Source organism: Danio rerio, chromosome 25 (assembly GCF_052040795.2).
Source record: "Danio rerio strain M-AB ecotype USA chromosome 25, GRCz13ab, whole genome shotgun sequence".
NCBI lineage: Eukaryota > Metazoa > Chordata > Actinopteri > Cypriniformes > Danionidae > Danio > Danio rerio.
Genome location: NC_141045.1, coordinates 24,198,703 through 24,220,697, shown reverse-complemented (window position 1 = coordinate 24,220,697; position 21,995 = coordinate 24,198,703). Strand labels below are relative to the sequence as shown.

Sequence of the window (21,995 nt, the reverse complement as noted above, 5' to 3'; positions counted from 1 at the left end):
ATTTCATTGAGTGTAAAAACAAAAATATTGCTGTGAAATGCAGTTTTGTCCAGTCTCTTAAGAACTTTTAACTGCTTTTATCTTGAGCAGCACAGTATTACAATACTCGTCACCAAGGAAGACACCAGCGCCCAAAAACACGGCAGTTCAATTAATCCTTAACAGGCTAAATTTAATTTTTGTTCAGGATCAGGAGTGAAGGTATCTTCTGAATAAGCGTAGCTGCTTATGGGGCCATTCACAGATCACGTCTTTTGTGTGCGCAAGTTCATTAATTTTAATGAAGGTGCGCGGCTTGTGCACACATATTCAGAACGCATATTGCACACATGCGTATTTTCTAGGCACACCAATTGAAAACCTCAAGTCTCGCAACAAGAACTAATAGACTAGCTTCATGCTTTGTTTCGAATATACACGTTTTGGTAAACTATACCTTAGACCAGAGGTTCTCAAAGTGGGGGTCAGGACCCCCCGAGGGGTCGTGGGACAATGAAGGGGGGTCGCCTGGTGATTTTCAAAAATCAATTAATTTTTATTAAACCTTAAGACTTACTGTATTTTATCAACAACCTACTGAAGAGAAAAAAAATAGTCGTTTATAGTTACTATAAACTATATAGTTACTATAGTAGCTTATAGTTACTAGTTCTATTGGATTGCGACTTCTCGGGTAATTACATTATACTAAAGACACAGCAATACTGTCAGATGCAGCAGATTTTGTAACACCAGGTTAAACTTTCTAGCCCATTTACAGCACTGACATACATAAAAAAAAAAACAAAGAAGAGACTTGGGTCTATTGGTGTGTTTGTGCTCGTCATTGCATACAAGGTTTCTGTATTTATAACCACCACCTCAGAGAATATTGGGGGTCACGAGTCACTGGCATTGTCATTTTGGGGGTCGCGGGCTGAAAAGTTTGGGAACCCCTGCCTTAGACAAACAAAGAACACCCAAAAACTGCAGTTTATTTGCATACTATGGATGTCAATGGTTATAGGTATCCAGTTTTCTTCATGTCTTCTTTTGTGTTAAAAAGACAAACAGGTTTGGAACAAGTGAATGAGAGAATTTTACGTTTTGGGCGAACTCTTGAAGTCTTTGTATATGTCAAGTCAATATGTCAAGCTGCTGTGATCAACCCATTGTAATGTTTCTTAGTGAATATTAAATTTCTAAAGAGATGAAGTTTATTTAGTATTTTTTAGGTATATTTTATATGTTTTAAAAGTAACTTAACAGTAAAGCAGTTAGTAATCTGACCACATTTTACATAAAGTAATTAGTAATGGAATCAGATTACAATTTTCCAGTCGAAGTCAGTAATTTGTGTTCACTTTTTTAAAGTAGCTTGCTCAACACGGCTGGTGGTGAGTAATTAATAACAGTATTTTCCTTTTAGGGTGAACTAACCCTTTAAAAACAGGTTTAGTTATTGAGTGAGGATTCAAGAATGGGGTGTTTTATACAGTTTTATATAGAAGCTAGTTCAAGGTATGCAACTAAATCCATACTAACACACATATGTAAAAAAATAATACAATCTTGGCTGGCAATGACGGAGGAAACACGGCTGCTTTTGAATGGTTGTAAGTGAAGAAAAAGTCACTTTGCAGCCAGAAGGCGTAGTTACAGTATCAACCAGCAGAGGCTAACTTTACCATGCTAACAAACCAAAATGTTGACGTATTTCTGTATTTCTACAGCAGGAGGCGCTGAACTTCATGTAGTAACAACAAAGAGTCCTGCTCACTGTTTTTATCTCTTTGTGCCTTTTAGATAGAACTTTTTTATCACATGGTTTCCTTGTCTGTTCTTTTATTCACTTATTTATTTATTTGTTCTGTTTTTGTCCTTTAGCCCACAGCTGTTTTTTTGTCTTGATCTTTTTAAGTGTTTGCTTGAGCTTATGCAATCCATTTCAGAGGAAGTATCTGTGTGTGAACGTTTAAGACTAGTCATGTGTACCTAATTACTTTACATATTGTCTGTCCACTATGAGGTGCCGTATAGGATTTAAATCAAACTTTGCTTATCAACACATACATAAAACACGTGTATATACACCTATAAATTACTCGCATATACACCTATACTACTGGATGTTCAAAACAACATGGATGAAACTTGTGTATATACATATAAACTTGACGCATGAATACACCCACATACACACGCACATACATATAAACTCGATCCTCACATAAACACTCACATTAACACACGCACATACATATAAACTTGATCTATGCATATACACCCGTAAACTCTCACATAAGAATATAAACTTGATGTGTGCATAAACACCCAAATGACACTTGTGCAAACATACAAAATAAAATTCACAAACATATATACAGTTAGTTGTGTATATACATATATGCAAGTGATTTCATATGTGTGTATGCATGAATTTTCACAGTAAAAGGAAGTTATTTCACTTTAAAAGGAAGTCGTTTAATTTCAACGTAAAAGTCCTTTGAGTGTAATAAGCAAGATTATTATTTGTCATGAATCAGGTTATTGCAAACCTTAAGAAACAGAAATAATGTGATTAATAGAGGAATTTCATCTGTTGAATTATGAAAATAGATTATCCTAATTCTAAAATATAAATCAATAAAAAGGTAATGCAAAGGAATGGTCCTGCAAAATTAAAGGTTTATTATGCAATTAAATTATTGGAAATGTTATTATGGTTTAATAAATATAAAGTTGCTTAAGTAATCATTTTGAATAAAATATGTTTGTCTAATATTAGTTTTTTTATGTTTGTTTTATTATTGGTGTCACTATTCGTCAAGGGTTATGATACACACTCATGTCCAGTAGGGGGCAGGAATGCACTTAAGTGGGTTTTCCTGTCACCAATAAACAGGCTAATGCACCAAAATGCTGGATGCCAGCTGCTGTAAAAATATAAGTAGTAGTTATTAAACACAAAAGGAGTGTCCAGATAATATATATAGCTTTTCCATGGGGGTTAACTTGACCAACATGATGAGCAGAGACTTTTAATCAGCGTTTTTTTTTTTTTTTTTTTTTTTTTGTATATGCTGAATAATTAACAATCAAAATTATACCAAAATCTTGCAATTTTGACACCCACATTGTAAATAATTATAAAAATGTAAAAAACAAAACAAGAAGACTATAGGCTACATTAACATTTGCAATAGAATAGAGGAGTTTAGTTTGAGTATACATTTATATTTATAATTCTGGTTTCTTTTTGAACGTCCTTTAAGGGTTCTATCTGTCCATTTATATTTGTGTATGTAATTACCTAATTAAATGAAAAGGTTTTAAATAAAAATATTTCTCATTTTGAATAGTCTATTTATATAGACTAATATTTTATATAACATGTTCATAATTTAACATATTTAATCCCTCTATTAATCACATTATTTCTATCTCATAAGCTTTGCAATAACCAGATTTGTGATAAATGTTTGTGAATTTTATTTATTTATTTATTTTTTGTATGTTTGCGCGAGATGTTATAGGTGTGTTTGCATGCAGTGAATTTGTGTATGTGCACGTGTTGTTGAGGGTGTATATGCATAGACAGAGTTTATATGTATATGCGAGTATGTATAAGTGTGTTTGCATGCTGCGAGTTTATATGTATGTGCATGTAAATGAGGGTATTTATGCGAGAATCCAGTTTATATGTATATGCAAGAGTGTATAGGTGTGTTTGCATGCAGCAAGTTTATATGTATGTGCGTGTGTTAATGTGAGTGTTTATGTGAGGATCGAGTTTATATGTATGTGCGTGTGTATGTGGGTGTATTCATGCGTCAAGTTTATATGTATATACACAAGTTTCATCCATGTTGTTTTGAACATCCAGTAGTATAGGTGTATATGCGAGTAATTTATAGGTGTATATACACGTGTTTTATGTATGTGTTGATAAGCAAAGTTTGATTTAAATCCTATACGGCACCTCATAGTCCACACTGATCAAACTCGTCTCGTCACCTTTCATCTCTTCATTCTCCAAACAAAGGCCTTGATTAGCTTTTGCTACCTCTGAATCCAAGCATCAATGCCTCCATAATTACATTCAGTAGCTCTTTTGAAAAGTCGAGTGCTTTAGTTACTAAATCGATGTTGCTATGGATTACCAGCCGTGTCACATCTTTAAATGAATAATCTTAGTTCACTTTATATATGATGACTACATTCATTTAGATCACTATATCTGGGGGTAAATAAAGGTCACAGCATGTAATATGATGAAACGATGATTAAACTTGTTTTAGATTTATATCTAACAATTAAATTTTAATGACCTATGATGATGGAGATGTTCTGTTATTAAAAATGTGTATATAATTAATTCTACTACTACTACTACTACTATTATTAATAATAATAATAATAACATTTATAATAATAATAGTTGTTATTAATAATATTATTTGTATAAAATGTAACATTCACTGTAAAAAATGCTGAGTTCCATGCAATTCCTTTAGGTTGTCCCAACACAAATCAATTAAAGGTGCTTTATGTAAGTTTTTGACTCTTCAAAAGCATAAAACAACCATTATATATTGGCAGATATTTTAGAAACATGCAAAGTAAATATGTTTATCTGAAAAACAATGCTAAAGTCAGATATTCTGCTTTGAAAATGTGTGTTACGTGCCAGAACATCTGTCTTTGTTTTGGTCCACCTGCCCAATGTTAGTTTAACCAATTATATTTCAGCATCCCGGGTTATCTTTATGGGAAATTGCATATTTGATTCATGCAGTAAGGAAGGCTCTCAGAGTATGTGCCTGCAACCAAAATGTAACCTCCGATGGACCGTAACATCCTCCAAAATGAGTTCCACATGAGGTTATTAATTAGCAAATAATATAAATATTACGAACGTAAAAAAGCAGTTTACATTGTAACCCGTGTCCTAACAACATGTACGTGACTAGATTGGCAGTGATAAGCAATTTGGTTGTTTGCGTCAAACAAGACACGACAGAAAATTAAATACAGCCATTCAGAATCACAGAATAGTGATCTCACTGCACTCCAGTAGAATGGTAAGGTTTATAATCTAATTAATACATATTAAACCTCTTAAACATTATTTCGAACGGTTTATTTTATTTTGAAGATCTGAGGTGAACAATCTGCTGCTGCTTTCAGTAGTATGGCAATAAATGTAAAATGCAATTTAAACTCACATTATTAGCATTTAACACTGAATAAAGCGCATGAGCTGTACCTTAAGGGATCGCTGTTCACCTGTGAGAAATAGAAGCTGTTTCTAAAATATACATTTCAGGTGTTGGGTAGGACAAAAACTCCTTTTAGTATGAAAACTATTGCGTGCCGTTGCTTTTAGTTTGAAAATGGTTCAAATCAGCCCTTAATCAGCCTTTAAGCTCGATAGTCAGGTACACTCACATCAATCTGGCAACCTGCGCTTGAGTGAACTCATCAGAGGAGCCGAGTGAAATGTGTTTTGATCCAGGAGTGCAATACCTAGTTCAACCACTGGGTGTCAGACTTACATACTGCACTTTTAAGTTAACTTTATTGTTTTATGTTCAATCCACTGAAATTTGTAAAAAAAAATAAGTTGTCTCAGAAAAAAACTTTTTTATTGTGTTGTTTTAGCTTATTTTAAATAAGTAGTTTGAAGCAAAAGTCATTTAGTGTTATTTTAGATCTTCTTTTATGTCTAAGTACTAAAATATCAGTTTAAATAATGGATGCTAAAGCGCATTTTGGCATCACGTAGTACTCTCTATAGTAGGGAATAAAAAATCATATTAAAAAATGATATCCATTTTACGACTAGTTAAAAATTACATGTAACAATGTTACAAAATAAAAACACCTTTAACCAATACACTAAAAACTACAAATAAAGTTCAACATTACTTAATATAATTTCTTTGTTTAAATTTTTTGCAACCACTTACGTTAAACATTTTAGTAAATCAAATGAATCATACAGTATGGCCATGATAAAAAACAAAGCCAAGTGGACCATAGTGTATTTGGTGCTAATTTGCTTTTTCTTTTTGTTAAAAATATGAAAACATGTAATGATAAGGATTGTGAAATGGAACCAAACAGGTTATATTTCATCCCCACACTATATGATTTTCAGTTTTTGTTGGATAAGCCTTGCACAATTCCTTTGAAAACAAGTTAAAACTGAAACTATTTTAAAATTTTGATTAACTTCTGATTCTGATATACTTTTGATTTAAGATTTTGTTGAGACATGAGGGTTTGTTAGTAGGTTCGTTTACCCCATATCCAGATTCCCTTCTGGAATGCGGCGTGTGTATGTGGTGAAGCCTTTTGAACATGCTACAACGTGCTTTCAACATTCTCTGTCACTCTTTGCTTCATTTACTCTTTTTCTCACTTGCTTTTTCTGCCCCTCTGGCCTTTTTTACACAATTTTTATAGCGCCTGATAATTTTCAGAGGAAAATAATAATGAAGTCACAACTGTTTTTTAAAAAATAAGACTTTATACATTAAAAAATTAAATTATTCTGCAAATATTCAATCCAAAATCAAAAGAAGTAAGATTTATTTCACCAGCACTATTAAAAAAAGCTACTTTTTTATGTTTCCTGAAAAGTATTCTTCCTTATCTTTCTCTCTCTTGCTTTCGCTGCTCCCTGCTGTGTGTTTTCCTAGTCGGGAGCTGAGCGTGTTGGTTCATGTAGTTGCTGCCCTGCAGGAATTTGCGATAGGATGCAGGTCCATGTTAATAATGGCCATCTTCCAAAATCTCTTCAGGACAACCGGGGAGATGAGTATTAAAAGGACAGTTCACCCAAAATAACACATTTACTCACTATTTATTTACTCTCCCTCAAGTGCTTCCAAATCTTTATGAATTTCTTTAGTCTGTTTGAACACAAAAGAAGATATTTCGAAAAAATCTTAAAACTGATAACCATTGACTTCAATAGAAAAAATAAATACTTGGTAAGTCAATGATTACTGCACTGTACGAAAAACAAGTCATGACAAATGTTTTTGTTACTTTTACACTCAAACAGGACTTTTTCTACTTTTTGAAACTACCTATTTTAAAAAATGAGTTGAAACAACATAATTCTTAGGGTTTTTTTCGGGGACAACTTAGTTGTTTAAATTATGGCAGTAGTATGGCAATAAATGTCATGTGAAATGGCATTCAAACATTATTAGCATTTAACACTGAAGGAAGCACATGAGGTGTAACTGAGGTGATCAGTTTATTCTGTTCTCCTGTGAGAAACAGAAGCTATTTTTAAAATATAAATTTCAGGTGTTGGTTAGGGCAAACACTTCAGGAAAATATTTTTTCTACTGGGTACCGTTGCTTTAAGTTAGAAAACGTTTCAAATCAGCCTTTAGGTTTGATAGTCAGGCACGCTCATGTTGGTGTCTCAAAACTCGTCAAATTAGAAGCCAAGTAAAAATGTGTTTTGATCCAGGAGTGCAATACCTAGTTCAACCACTGGGTGTCAAACTTACATACTGCACCTTTAAGTTAAATTAATCGGTTTGTGTTGCGACAACATGAAGAAAATGTGTGGAACCCTGCATTTATTTTTCGGCGTATTAATTTCAAAGAATTAATCAGGCTTCAACTTTTTTTTAATCATACAAAGTTGAACTATTTTTAGTCAGTTTGAATGATGCAAGTTGAGATGACTAGAAAAATTAAATTGACTCAACAACAAACAACGAAAGAAATGTAAGGCTTCCAGCTTTATTCAAATATATATTTTGTGTTCCGCTGTAGGAAATAAAGTTTAAAAGGTTTGGAATAAATAATAGTAAAATTTATCTTTAATAAATGATAAAAATAATTTAACAAATTCTCAGCAAAATTAATTTAGAAACAAATTATATACTTTAGTAATTAGTACACTTTAAAATATTTCATTTGCTGTCAAATACTCATTTAAAATTTGCTGAAACAACACAATTCTTGAGTGCCTTTTGGGAAAACTTTATGGTTTTATGTTCAATCCACTTAAATTTGATAAAAAAAAATCAAGTTAATTTAATTGATTCGTGTTGCAACAACATGAAGTAATTGTGTGGAACCCTGCAAAAAAAATTAAGTTGACTCAACAACAAAGAAAGAAATGGGAGGTTTCCAGATTTCTTCAAATATATATACACTATACTTTAATAAATGCTAAAAACAATTATATTAAAAAATATTCAATACATTATCTGCAAAATTGATTAAAAAAAACTATATTAAAAAAAAATTAGTTTTAGTATCTTTGATGAGAATGGTTTTGTGTAAACCTTTTAGTTTAAATGGTTGACCAAAACAAAAATAGACCAAATTTTGGGAGGTTTTGCTTTTTGGGAGTCGTTTTATAAGGTGTACTATTTTAAATGCGGTAGATTTTCAAGACTGATCGAAGATGGATGAACTCATTTTTCTACTGAAAATCACAATCACAGTAAATATTTTGAGAGTTTCTTGCTGTGTTTCTTTTTCTGCGATTGCAGGAAGGTTGTAGTTCTTATCTGTCTTGTTCATCTGGGTTCGCCCTGGGCATTTCAGCAGTGCTGAATTACTCATCTGCTGGATGCTTTAGCTCTGGGCCTCATGTGCTGTGTCTGAGAGGATTTTTTTCCTGTTTGCTTTGTCTGAGAGGAATGTTCGTTGACTTTCTTACCGAACAAGTCGAGCGAGCCATGTGACCAATCGTATGATCAAGCTCGAGGAACAAAAAACAGTAATTGTTTTTGGCACTGGCATAAACTGGATCACTTTATTTTAAGTTTCAATTCCTGCTATTAGCTAAGATTTGTAGCTCAGTAAACTACTAATCTGATGCTTGTTAGTAATTAATCGTTGGGTTTAGGTTAGGATTAAGTTTGTAAAATAAAATAAGTACTAATAAACTGCATATATTTTAATAAAAGGCAGATGATAAGCCAGTTGTTAATAATGAGGGTTGGTACTTAAATTAAAGTTAAACCTTTTTTTATTACTATTTTTTATGTATTTTTATTTGATTTGACCATGTTAAAAGAGATAGTTCACCCAATGATTAAATTTACGCACTATTTACTCATCCTCATGTGGTTCCAAATCCTTTATGTTTCCTTTGGTTGAACACAAAAGAAGATATTTTTTAAAAAGACAAAAAAAAAAAAAAAAAACAGTAACCATTGACGTCCATAGTAAATTATATCATGGAAGTCAATGGTTACAGATTTCTAACATTCTTTAAAATATCTTCTTTTGTGTTCAACCAAAGACAGAAACTCATAAAGATTAAATGCATAAATAAATGTTGACATAATTTCCAGTTTTAAGTAAACTATCCCTAAATGTTCTTATTTTTGTTTAATTTTTCATTTGACCTGCTCTAATTGAACAAGTTGAGTGATGAGAAACATTGTAGCCAAGCTTATGTCATGACTATTACTCACACTGGCCTTATGTCACTGTCTCAGACATGACGTCTGGTCCTTATTTTGTTTTTTCTTCTATAATGGGTCTATATGGACATATGAGAACATGACTAAATGTGTAGGTCTGAACTGGAAGCACATGCTGTAAATCAGTGACTTGATTGTGTTATCAGACATGGCAGATGCTGCTAGTATGTTGTTTCAGTTGTCGTGAATCAGGTGGTGAGTAAACATCTCACAAAGTGTGTGGGATCACTTTTAGTTGAGCCTCAGCTGACAGATAACGTGTAATCCTCGTGTATTTTTTCCAAAAAAGTGTCTGTTACATAATAGGATTATTAAGATAATGTACTATTTTTTATTTTAAGGGATAAAAAACAGACAATTCTGTCATTATTTACTCACTGTTTAATCATTTCTTTTTCTGTTGAACACAAAAGAAGATATTTTAAAGAATGTTGAAACTCTAAAGGTGTCTGCTGGGTCTTAAAAGTTGATCAATTTAGAGAATTTGAAGGCCCTTAAAAAGTATTTTAAAAGTCTTAAATGCTACTTTGCAATGTATTATTAAATTGTATGCTAAAGTTTGCCTGAATTTAATGTGTAAATATCAGGATGCTGTGTAGTTTGAAATCACTAAAATCCAGCTACATTTGACACCACTCTGCTTTGTATACTGCAGTAACCAAGGCCACATTTATTTCATGTTATTTCTGCTGTCTGAATTAGCGTTTGTGCGAGGCGTTTCTGATGGGATAGGACAGTAAATTTGATGTTTTTCTCTCTTCTGTCCACCGTTATCAGCCTCACACAATTTTTTTCCTTTTTCTGGAAGTCTTGATAACACCATTAAGAAGTTTTTCTTTTATAATTTCAGCAAATTGAATCGTAAAAATAATAATTTTTTTGTACTCTCCCATTCACTCCACTCTAAATTTACCCAACTATGACAACTTCCGCTACTGAGAGACCCAGACATGTGAAATGGGTCCATAGGTGCCCTGTGCTGGATTAGCATATTTATTCAGTATATCAATAATGTTGTAGTTTAGGAGTGTTTTTTTACTATCAGTATTTATTTAGTAAATATACTGTAAGGTAAAATCTCGCCAGTGTTTCCTTTTGAAACCTAAAGTGGTTATGAGGTCTTAAAATGTATGAAAAGTGTCTTTAAAAGGTTTTAAAAGTTATTGAATTTTACTCTTTGATTCCTGTATGGACTCTGAACCTGTAACCATTTACTTTCATAATATTTGTTTCTCCTACTATGAAAGTCGATGGTTACAGGTTTTTTGCTTCAAAATGTTTTCTTTTGTGTTCAACATAAAAAAGAAAACTCCAGTATACTTGAGGACGAGTAAATGTTCTTTTTTGGGCGAACTGTCCCTTTAAGAAAATTTCTAAATATGGTATTATTCCTTATCTGTTATCAGATTATGTCTAACTTGGTTTGTTTCTAGAATGTTGTGCTTTTGTAATTCACTGGCTTCTTAATTAAACATTTGTAGTCTGGATTTCATGGAAAGAAGCACAAGATGCCAATTGTGAAAAGCCTTTTGTAACAGTTTATATAACTGTCTTTCTAGTGAGGTAAAAATGAAGCACTTTTAGTTACTTTTAGTCACCTGAAAAAGTAAAAAAAAAAACATTACAATAAGTTATTAAAAGAAATGTTTTATGTTTATATTTTAATAAGTTAATCAGGTTTCAATTAAAGTTATACTAAGTTTACCTTAATGTTTTCATAAATTTGACTTATATAAGTTGATTACCAGAAACATTTTAAAATGTAAGGAATATTTTTACAGTGTATGTATGTCTCTAATTATTTTATCTTTGATCATTTTCGTTGTGAAAATGTGAATTAGGCTATATTGACCACCTCATTCACAAACTTCACTCAATCATTCCTTTAAAATGTCCCTTTATATAACTGACTTGGAATTTAGAATTTCTTTTAATATTTAATGAAGATTTCTGTCTAAAATAAGTTCATCCCAAAGTAAAGTTAAGAAAAATACGTGATTCGTTGTTTCGTTTCGTCAGAAAGTGTTGCAATTATGGTAAATGGTTCTGTTAAACTATAAAGAAGTTGTTCGGAAGTTGGTTTACACCACATTTGCCGGAATATAAAACACACTGTCTGACCCACAGCATCAACAAAGAGCGGTCCTTGAAACTGTATGATAACCACAGCACGCCCCGCCTATTCGCGTATGATTGGCTGCCGTCTGGTGTTAACACATCACGCCCCGCCTGTGCAGTGTTCTGATTGGATGACCGGTTGTAGAACGAGGACTTGGGAGCAAGAACTTTATATCCACTCGCAACGCAGACTTTGAAAACATCTGTGTGAGGGGAAGGGAAAAACCGGTCACTTCAAAACGGCTTGGACTCTCAGTCCTTTTTGTCGTCAGCACTTCGGATATGCACTCGCAGAAAACTCCCAGAAACGGATTAAGTTGCAAGATGGTCCTTCAGGCTGTTGGTAAAGTTTTAAGGTAACGTGATCTTGTTGTTTTCGTACATAAATAGATGTGCATGTCTCGTGCAGCTCCAAAAACGTAAACGGGGATATGCAGTTAACAATATAACAATGCTACGTTCATAAATATACATGATATATAAACAAAGTGAGTCTATAATGTCAGAAATAAAACTTCTTACTGCCGTTCCAGGTGTAAAGTACCCTCAAGAGCCAGGTAAAGTTGGCTTCACACATTCGGACTTTCTTCTTAATATTATAATTTCAGAAAAGTATTCTTTGCAAATTCTAAATAGTGAAAAAATATTAGCAGCCAATGACTATCAAAGTACATCATTCTTCACTATAAACAGTGCTAATGTTGTTTTCAATCATACTTACACGTGATTTAAGACCGAATATTCAAAGTACCATGGTAAACAATATAAGGAGTATGCCAGAAGTTTTCACTTAACGAATGTGCGAATATAAAACCAACTTTACCTCAATATACACTATATCTGTTGAGAATGGTATACTGTAAACATGGTTATGTAGGCTATTTTAAGATTATTATAGACTGAGATACTTATAAAGTTATTACATTTGCAAGACTTAAAACTAAGTCGTTATCCATATACAGATTACTAAATATGAGGGAACTATCTGAGTGAACTTAAATAACTTTGACATTTCTTGGAGGTCATTAACAGCTATTTAAAAAATGTACCCTTGACATGTCCTCATAAGAATCCATTATTTTTATTACCATGAACAGCAAGAACAAAAGATAAACAATTTGACCGCAAATATCACATTGGTTGAGCGATACAACGTGTCTTGTGCATTTTCATGAGAATAACTTCGAGCACTTGGAGGTAACTAATGTCGAAATTCATATAACGAGTGCCTAAAAACGAATATCTTAATATTTTTAGATGAGTGGAAAATTATCTGTCATTTTATTTATCCTATATGTTTGCATGTAAACTTTATTATATCAATGTGCTCTAAGTCTTATTAAAGTAAACCCTAAAGTATTTGTTTATCCTAAATGTGTATGTATATATATATATATATATATATATATATATATATATATATATATATATATATATATATATATATATATATATATATATATATATATATATATTTGGATGATTTTATATTAGCCTATATATTATAAATTGTATTACAGTGAAAGTTGTAGGATAGTTCACCCAAAAAATTTAATTCTGCCATGATTTACTTACCCATCACTTGTTCAAAATGTAAATAAGTATCTCCCATGAAACATAAAAGAAGATATTTTGAAAAAAATCTGGTTGCCATTGACATTAATAGTGATTTTTTTTTTCTTTTTTGGAAGTTGAAGGGTACCAGCAACCAGCATCTTTAGTGTTCAACAGAAAAAGAAACTCATAATAAAGTTTTAGAACCACACAAGGGAGAATAAGCGACAGAATTTTCGATTTTGTGTGAACTATATATTTTAGTACTAATAATATTATTTAGCAAGACTTTTTGATTTTATTGCTTGTAAAGAATGACAAGAAACTCATTGTTTTATAAAATGTAGTAGAGTTTAATATTTACTTTTGTAAAACTTAAAACGTTAGAAAAAAATATGCTATGGAATGTAAATTAAAAGTAGATTACCAAAATAAAAATAACAGTTTGATAAAGCACAGATACTTAAGTACTGTATAGAAAAAGTAGAAATATTTAGTCACCACTGGTGTGTTCCTAATGAGAAGAAAAACTCAAATTAATTTGTGAGTTGTGTTAGGAGAGATAGAGAGAGAGGTGGGGGGATGGTTTACAGAAACCAATCTCTTCATTTACCTATCTGTTGTGATGCTGATGAGCTCTCCTTGTGTCGTTCCCATGGCACTATTGCTGTGTTTAACACAATACTGTCATCTCAATGTCTTTTCACACATGCTTCAAGCCCATGAAAACTTGGAAGTCCAAATGTGGCTAAACATGCTCAGTCAAAGGACAGAAAACACTTTAGCGTTAGGCATGATGGTTATGGTCTATGTTTAAATTGTGTTAAGTGGAAACGGGTGTATCATCATTCTGACTGTACAGTATGATTCCTTTTTTATTTTTAAAACATATTACTTTAATCAAAGACTATTACAAGAACCGTATGCCAATATTTTGTGGTGCTCGTGTTAAAAATTTAAATGTTATATTGGTTTTTGTTAATGCATGAGTCCATTGATTGTCTATGGAGCCCAGTAGACAGATGTACTGTATATAGATCAACATGCTCTCATATATGGCTAAATGCATTTATTTTTTTTTTTTTTGTAAAACTTATATTTATGTAAATGTTGTAAACGTTATATTTATGTAATCTTATGTTTGTGAAAACATATGGGTTCAACAACTTTATCAATTCTTTAATTAAAAAAAATAACCTTTTACTGAACTGTACTGAAAATATATGTGATAGCAACAATAAAGAACAACAACTCTTGAGGCCATGTACACACATACACAGTGATTTTATAATGGAGTTTTCTCTGCCTTTGTTTTTAAAAAGATCTTCGTTCACATTTTAAGGGCACACCGAACCAACAGGTGGCGATAAAAGCTTTTAATGCTGAATTCACACCAAACTTCAATAAAAAAAAATTTATGTGATTTATACACCAAGAATGTATTTTATGTCATATATAAGCAGTGTATTCAACAGAATATTGTTTTAGCACAGTTCCAGGTGTAAATAACCTCCCCAAAAAGCCCATATACTATTTTGAGGTTAAGTTGGTTTCACACTTATTGGTTTCACACATTCGGATTTTCACCTTAATAACATAATTTCATAAACTATTCTTTGCAAATTCTAAATAGCAAAATCTTATTAGCAGCCAATGACTATTAAAGTACATTGTTCTTCACAATAAAAAAATTGTGCTAATTCAAGCAGAATTATCTATTTGCGTGAGTACAATACATAAAAATTTATGCAAACACGAGAAAAGAGGTAGATTATGCCACGGGGCATACAGCAGAAAATATGGGTTGCGTTTGCCATGAATGTACGGAATTTGCCTCAATCCAGTTTTCTGCATTTGGTGTGAACCTAGCCTTCTTGGCTAAACACAAAATACAAAACAGTGTGTATGCTGGTGTCATGTTTTCGCAAAATTCGTTTGAAGAAATTCCTCATGCTGCCTGGATTTTTTAGGAAAGTGCAACTTCTCGTTAGGCCTGTCACGATATCTAACTTTTGTCGTACAATATATTGCACCAAAATATATTGTGATAAACAATATTATTGCCATTTTAAGACCATTTTATGGCACTCATTATATGATGCCAAAATGACAATACAATATGATTGCAATGCAAGTACACTCTTCCAAAGAATGCATAATATACTTTTTTGTCAAACATTTCATTTAATTATAATCATTTTAACATTTTAAAAATTAGGCATTGGAATCAGGATGTGAAAAAGTATATTCTCGGATAAAATGTTACTAGAATTGGTTTTTATGTAAAGGTGATATATATGCCAGTGCCAGTGTATTGTATGATAAGTCAATATATTGATTATTTGGACAGGCCTACTTCTCATCAACAACCCATACACTGTTAAAAAAGCAGGGTTCCGCACTTTCGTTCATGTTGTCCCAAAACAAATCAATTAAGGTAACTATTGTTAAGTAGATCAAACATAAAACAATTAAGTTGTGCTAAAAACAGTGCTATTTCAGCTAATAATTTTAACAAGCAGGAAAAATCTTTTTTTGAGAGTGTATGCAGTTCTCGGTTTCCTTAAAGTATGTATAAGTTGTAATAAATGAAAGCAGATAAAGCTGACATCAGAATTATTAGCCCCCCTTTGAATTTTTCTTTTTTAAATATTTCCCAAATGACGTTTAACAGAGCAGGGGAATTTTCACAGTATGTCTGATAATATTTCTTTCTTCTGTAGAAAATCTCATTTATTTTATTTTTGCTAGAAGTAAAGCAGATTTGAATTTTTTAAAAAACATTTTAAGCTTAACATTATTAGCCCCTATAAGCTTGTTTTTTCAATAGTCTACAGAACGAATCATCATAATACAATGACTTGACAAACTACCATATCCTGTCTAGTTAACTTATTTAACCAAGTTAAGCCTTTAAATGTCACTTTAAGCTGTATTGAAGTGTCTTGAAAAATATCTAGTAAAATATAATTTACTGTCATCATCATGGCAAAGATAAAATAAATCCGTTATTAGAAATGAGCTATTAAAACTATTATGTTTAGAAATGTGTTGAAAAATAGTTTTTCTTTGTTTAATCATTCTAACTTCAACTGTAGATGCCGGGTTGTTTCACTGCTGTTTACTGATTAGCAAATTATAGTTTTGGTATGCATATGGCAGCTTTGAAGTTTTCTCAGAGTTCGGTTTGAGTCAGTATGATTTAGGGATGTTTAGATGTTTTAGCTGCTGGATAAGAATGTGCACGGCGCGTTGCATAATTCCAGGCCTCATGCTTAGTTCATCTTGGAGATTCTGAACAGCACACAGCACTTAATAATCACTTTTGACAAGATGTTTACTTGGCAGTGCAGTTGATTGTTTAATTGTTTAAGTTCCCCAAAGAACTTGTGATCCCTATCCATACCGAAAACCTTTTAAGAAAGCCAGCCAACACGTATTGCTGTGCCACAATCTTCTCCTTTAATGTTTAATATTTTGATTTGAATCACAAGAAGACACTGAAGACTCTGATTGTCCTGTTTTGATTTTGACAAAAGCAAGAATAAATAAAATTAGATAAAATAAAATGAAAAAAAAAATGTATTTGTGGGTCCTTAGTATGGATTTCCCTGAAGGTAAGTTTTATTTTAGCTTTCTTTGGGTTTCGTAATTTTCCAGGAACTACTTTGTTTCATGAATTATGCGGCACGGGGCAAATTCTCAAGCCATTAGCTAGTATATTTTAGGAGAAAGAAAAACTTTCTAGCTGCCAGCGGCCCTCCTGATACGCACGCACACACATACCATGCCCACTCTTAGCAGTTTCCCGCAGATATCTTTGCCATAAAAGGCATTGTAGATTTTAAGGTTTTGACCATAGACTTGTATCATCCAATCAGTTGCAGAAAACCATTTGTTTGTTCAGCAAACACTAAACTCATGGTTCAGTTGTACAAACTACCATTTTGGGCTCCAGTTAAATCTCACTTCACTTCACTTTGTTTTCGAGTTTGGTTGTTTATAGAGGTATATTTAATTTAGGCTTGATTGCAAATTCATGTAAAGTTTAATGGCAATTAGGTAAACCATTGATTTAAATGCTTGAGATGCACAGCATTGCTATAATGTTCACTTTGTTACAAAAGAGTGACACCTTTATTTTGTAGAATTTTATTTTTAAAATTTGCAATTCCATGGTTGCGTGATGATGTTACTTTCATGTAGGCCTGCATGCTATTGGGAAAATAAGCATCATTGAGTACATGACATGTTGTTAAGTATTGCAATAACAACGTTTTTGCTATTTTAATAAATTTATTTGTTTTTGAAGTGATCACATGCCAAAATTAACCAAAAAAATGTAAAAGGTGCAAATATTTAGACTAAAACCCTATGAATGAGTGAATGAATTCTAAGATGTTGTTACTTTCCTCTCTTTTCTTGACTTCCACCATTATTTATTATTGATCTTATTGTTTTATGTACAATCTGAGTAGCCATTGGAACATTATTGGCTGAAGACTTCAGGTCTCATTCACTTCTGTTGATTTTTAGCCACTTTAGCTGCTTGATGCTGCAATCTGGTATTTTCTTATATTATTAGGGGTTTAGGCGTGAAGCGCTGAAATGTCAAAAGGCTTGGAATTATGTGTTCGTGGGAGAACTGTCTACTCCTAAACATAGGTCCTAAATGAATCTCCAGTGGTCAGGTGGTACAGCAGTCTAAGGGTGCTTTCACATCTGTAGTTCGGTTCATTTGGTCCGCACCAAGGGCAATAAATAATACATTGTTGCATCTTCTGCCGTCTTTGGGTCGTTTTCACACCACACTGCTGGCTTTGGTCCGAACCAGTTTAAACGAACCAAAATGCACTCATCTGACAAAATTCACATCTCTTATTGGCCAGATGTTGTTGAACATATTTCCTAAACTGCTTATTGATTGGTTAGAATTCACGTGCCGGAAAATGTCAATGAAATTCTGCAGGTAAACAAAACCGGCAGACACAAAATGACGCTTTTTACTATGAAGGGACGACTGCGCTGGCTGATTGTTTGCCTGCTTTAGACAAACTATACATTTCGAGAATAAAGCGCGGCCGCGGCAGGAAAACAAGGTGTTAATGCATCGCTCGTCACTTCAGGAGTAGGGGTGAATTAATTTAGCTAAACTGTGACATGGTCATCTTGCGAAAATATTACCAAAGATCTATGAGGTTATGTTTTCCCCTCTCTCTCTATTGGTAAAGCGCTGTCAACAAATATTTTTCCTCCATATCCCATAATGCACAGCGCATCCGCCTACGGCAGCTGAATTAGTCAGAAACTTTTTTTACCTTTTGCGGTTTGACCTGTTTTAATACGGATCATATTCTCACCACAAACGAACCGCTCCAGGGTTCGTTTGAAAGCGTACCGAGACCACCTCTTCAAGCAGGTCTCGGTACGCTTGTTTGGTCCGCTTTTGGTGCGCAATAGAGTATGATTGCTGCATTCTCACCTGCCCAAACGAACCGCACCAAGAGGGAAAACGAACTCTAGTGCGATTCAATCAAACTAAATAAGTCAGGAGTGAAAGCACCCTAAGTCGAAGCTCTCAGAAAATTCCCAGTTTACAAATTGAAATTACAACTAGTTCTCTAAGAACTAATGCATAAATTGAATGAATTACAGTAATTGTTACATGGTATGAACTAGACATGGGACAATAATCATTTTCAAGGTATACCATGGTTTGAAAAAGTCAAGGTTTTAAAACCGTCAAAATTTTCTTTAATACTGTTCCTAAGATGTGTTTACTTTTTTGTTTGTTTTTAGGACAACAGTATCTCCAGCAGAAAAGATATCCAAAGATGCTGTTTTAAATTGTAAAAAAAAACTGTTTTTGAAATTAATAAAGACAGCAGAAGTCAATAATTCATTTAAATTATTTAGCCTCACGTTTACACTTCCAAAATAGTTAAAATGTTTCTCAAAATAAAATATATTGTGTTCAAAAAGGAAAAAAAGTTCACACGGCTTTTGCGAATCGATCATGCTATTTGCATGTACATTTTTAGTTTACTCATTCATGCATGTAATTCATTGCTTCCAAGGCACGTCCTCAGCATTGACATTTTAATAAACCCATAGCCCTTATAACGAAACTTCATACCAAACTTTTTTTTTAATCGTCATGACAATGGTGTACAGTTAATAACACCGATACCAATTTTATCTCCCAGCAATAGTCATAATCACACCCCTACTAGAGTAAGCTCCTAATGTCTGCCAAAGTTCAGATTTTTAAACTTAAGCATGTAAAATGCCTAAAATGCTCAATTCGCACCATATCATTTACTTAACTTGTGCCGAGAATGGCACTGCAGGATGTCTGATCGCATCTAAGCATTGACCATGAACATGTAAATCACTCGCGCTTGACACTTCCTCCGTGTCTGGTGTAAATGTACCATTTATACTTCTTCGCTGAGTGTGTGCGGATGGTCCGGCTGTTTCCCCACACAGCTGCATACCCTTGACCAAACCCTAATGCACACCACTAAAAAAATGTAACTACACGTTGCGACGAGGCAGAGTGCAAGATCTGTGATTGGTTAGATAGGTAGTTATGATGAGTGTGAGCGGGGCCCACACTCATCTGCCAAACTGCGACCATGAAGTGAGTCCAGTGGCCGAGGAGTCTAACAAGTGTTGAGTCTCGTGGAGGATGGCGACATTTGTTTAGTGTACATTTTTTGATTAAAGTTGTAGAACATTTGCCAGTTCCCACCTCTGTCTTCCTTGAATGAGTGCAAGTTTGAGTTATTTCTTTAGAATTGCACACAAAACCCAAAACACTGGCAAATCTTAACACATTAGACATAGTAACCCCTCCTGCTACTGGTGTTTTTGGAGTTTTTATTTCCAGTGCAGTTCAGACAGAATGCTCGCACAGCGTGGGCTACATGCAAGGTATGCACCGTGGGGCATTTACTCGACACTTGTTCTTGGTTGTGGCCCACTGGGAGAGCCAGGCTGTGTTATCTTGATTTTACAGTCTGTTATTAATGTAAGTTTGCTCTCTTTTTATAATCATATGTTGTGATCATTTGGGCCTAATTGTTTTTTCCAAAAAACAGTTGCAGCATTGGTAGTGAAATGTATAATATCCTCAAGGGATGTTATCTTTTTTGTTCTGTTTTGACTTCCTTAAAATGTTGATTTATTAGTATTTTGTGTTTATTTCGATCAGTTTTGGACCAAGTTATTTAAGCAGTAAATTTCATCATACTGGCAATTCCCATGGTGATTTATTTTAACCGTTTTCCTGTTTTACACACAACACTAATCCAGTGTTGCTAAACAGAATGACTCCAAATAAAGTTGAAGTTTAACAGACTTCCCACACTCCAGTGGTGTTTGATCAGACCATGCTTCATAATTAACCCTTTTCATAACAGTAAGACCTTGATATGGACAAGATCTTTCCCACTCGGAAGCAATCCAGTCCAACAGACAACTCCTTTGTTTGAGCTTCTATTTAAAAACATTGTTTATGGACTTTGGACCATAATTGTTGGCCCTATGATGAACTGTTGCATATGAAAAAAGGGGAAATGGTGATAGTGGTCAGAAACTTGAAGTTGTGAATGAAATGTTTACAATAGAGAGAGACCTTAACTGGAGGTTGGTGGATGACCAATATATTTTGGGAGTTCCTTTGCAAAACAACAACAATATCTTATAGTTGTAAGGAAGAAGAGTTAAAGAGTTGGAAAAGAGAAATTCTTGATAGAAGTGTCTAACGTGTTTAAGCCAAAGATGAGTTAAAACGAGTGCAAGGAGATTTTTTTATAACCTTCGCCCCAGCCAGCTGCGGGATCTGCCAGAGCAGTGCAATTCTGCCATTTACATGTTAAAACTAGCACTGGAAGCTCAAGTCTGTTTTGACACCAACGTTTGAAACGGACGAGAAATGTGGGTTACTCCAAAGAAGTGAAGCTGTAGGACTAGTTTAGTCTGGTTTCATTTCTTTCTTAGAAATCATTGAAAGTACTTGCAATTTTGTGTTTGGATCTATTCTGACTAGTTTTAAAGTGTATACAATAAGGCAGAGTTAACCCCTAATTTTAAACTTGCAGTTAATTTACTCATGCTCATATAAAACAAAATATCATTAGAACATTAAGGATTTTTAGCTTAAAATGTACATGCTTGGTGATCGATCAACTGCTATTCATTTGCTGCATAGAGATGTTATATTAAAATGCTTATCCTTAATTCGACAACCTTGGATTAAAAAAAAATTGGCTGAAAACTTGAAACCAAATCATGGTGGATAACAGAATTTTATGACAGAAACATTTGACAAGCCAAACCTGACTATGTCAAGTATGTCAAGTGGTAAAAATCCCCAAAGGCTGAACATTTGAAAATGACCTACTATGTAAGACAAAATTATTAATTTGAACATTATGGGTGTGACATTTGGTATAAATTTCTTAAACAAATTCACATGGAATGTACTATAAATGAGACATTAAAATATTTGTTTGTGTTTGAAATAATAAACAAATAAGACTAGCCGCAGAGATAAGAGATCAAAACAATATCAATCTGTAAACATTTTTTATATTTAAATTGAGTAAAATTACCATGGGTTATGGATGTGACCAAAAACTTTAGCAAGTTTAGTGTATTCAACACACTTTGTAGAAATTCTGTGAATTAATCTACACAATCTAAAAGAAATAATGCTAATTAAAAGGACAAGAGTTTGCTCTCTGTAAAACAAAAAATATTTATTTTATTTTTAAAGTTTAAAGCTGGGACATCTCTCCATTACAGATGTGATTTTATTAAATCAAATTAATTCATTTTTAAATGTTGACAGAGTCAAGCTAA

The 21,995-nt window shown here is 33.1% G+C and overlaps 1 protein-coding gene and 1 long non-coding RNA gene across 40 annotated transcripts in view; both read left to right on the top strand.

Annotated features, from left to right (window-relative positions):
- The window catches only part of mob2a (MOB kinase activator 2a), an 88,267-nt gene that overhangs the window by 47,606 nt on the left and 18,666 nt on the right, over window positions 1–21,995 (top strand). For 11 of the 39 annotated variants that reach the window (XR_015525663.1, XR_015525664.1, XR_015525662.1 and 8 more), the window contains exon 1: window positions 11,775–11,929. Coding sequence is in view for 1 of the 12 variants with exons in the window: in NM_001002364.3 (NP_001002364.2) it covers window positions 11,856–11,929 (74 nt within the window). In the remaining 11 variants the exon portion in view is untranslated. 39 annotated transcript variants of the gene reach the window in all.
- Window positions 13,103–19,091, top strand: LOC147830876 (uncharacterized). Its single transcript, XR_015526546.1, has 2 exons — window positions 13,103–15,261; window positions 15,670–19,091. It is a non-coding gene; the product is annotated as an uncharacterized LOC147830876 (long non-coding RNA).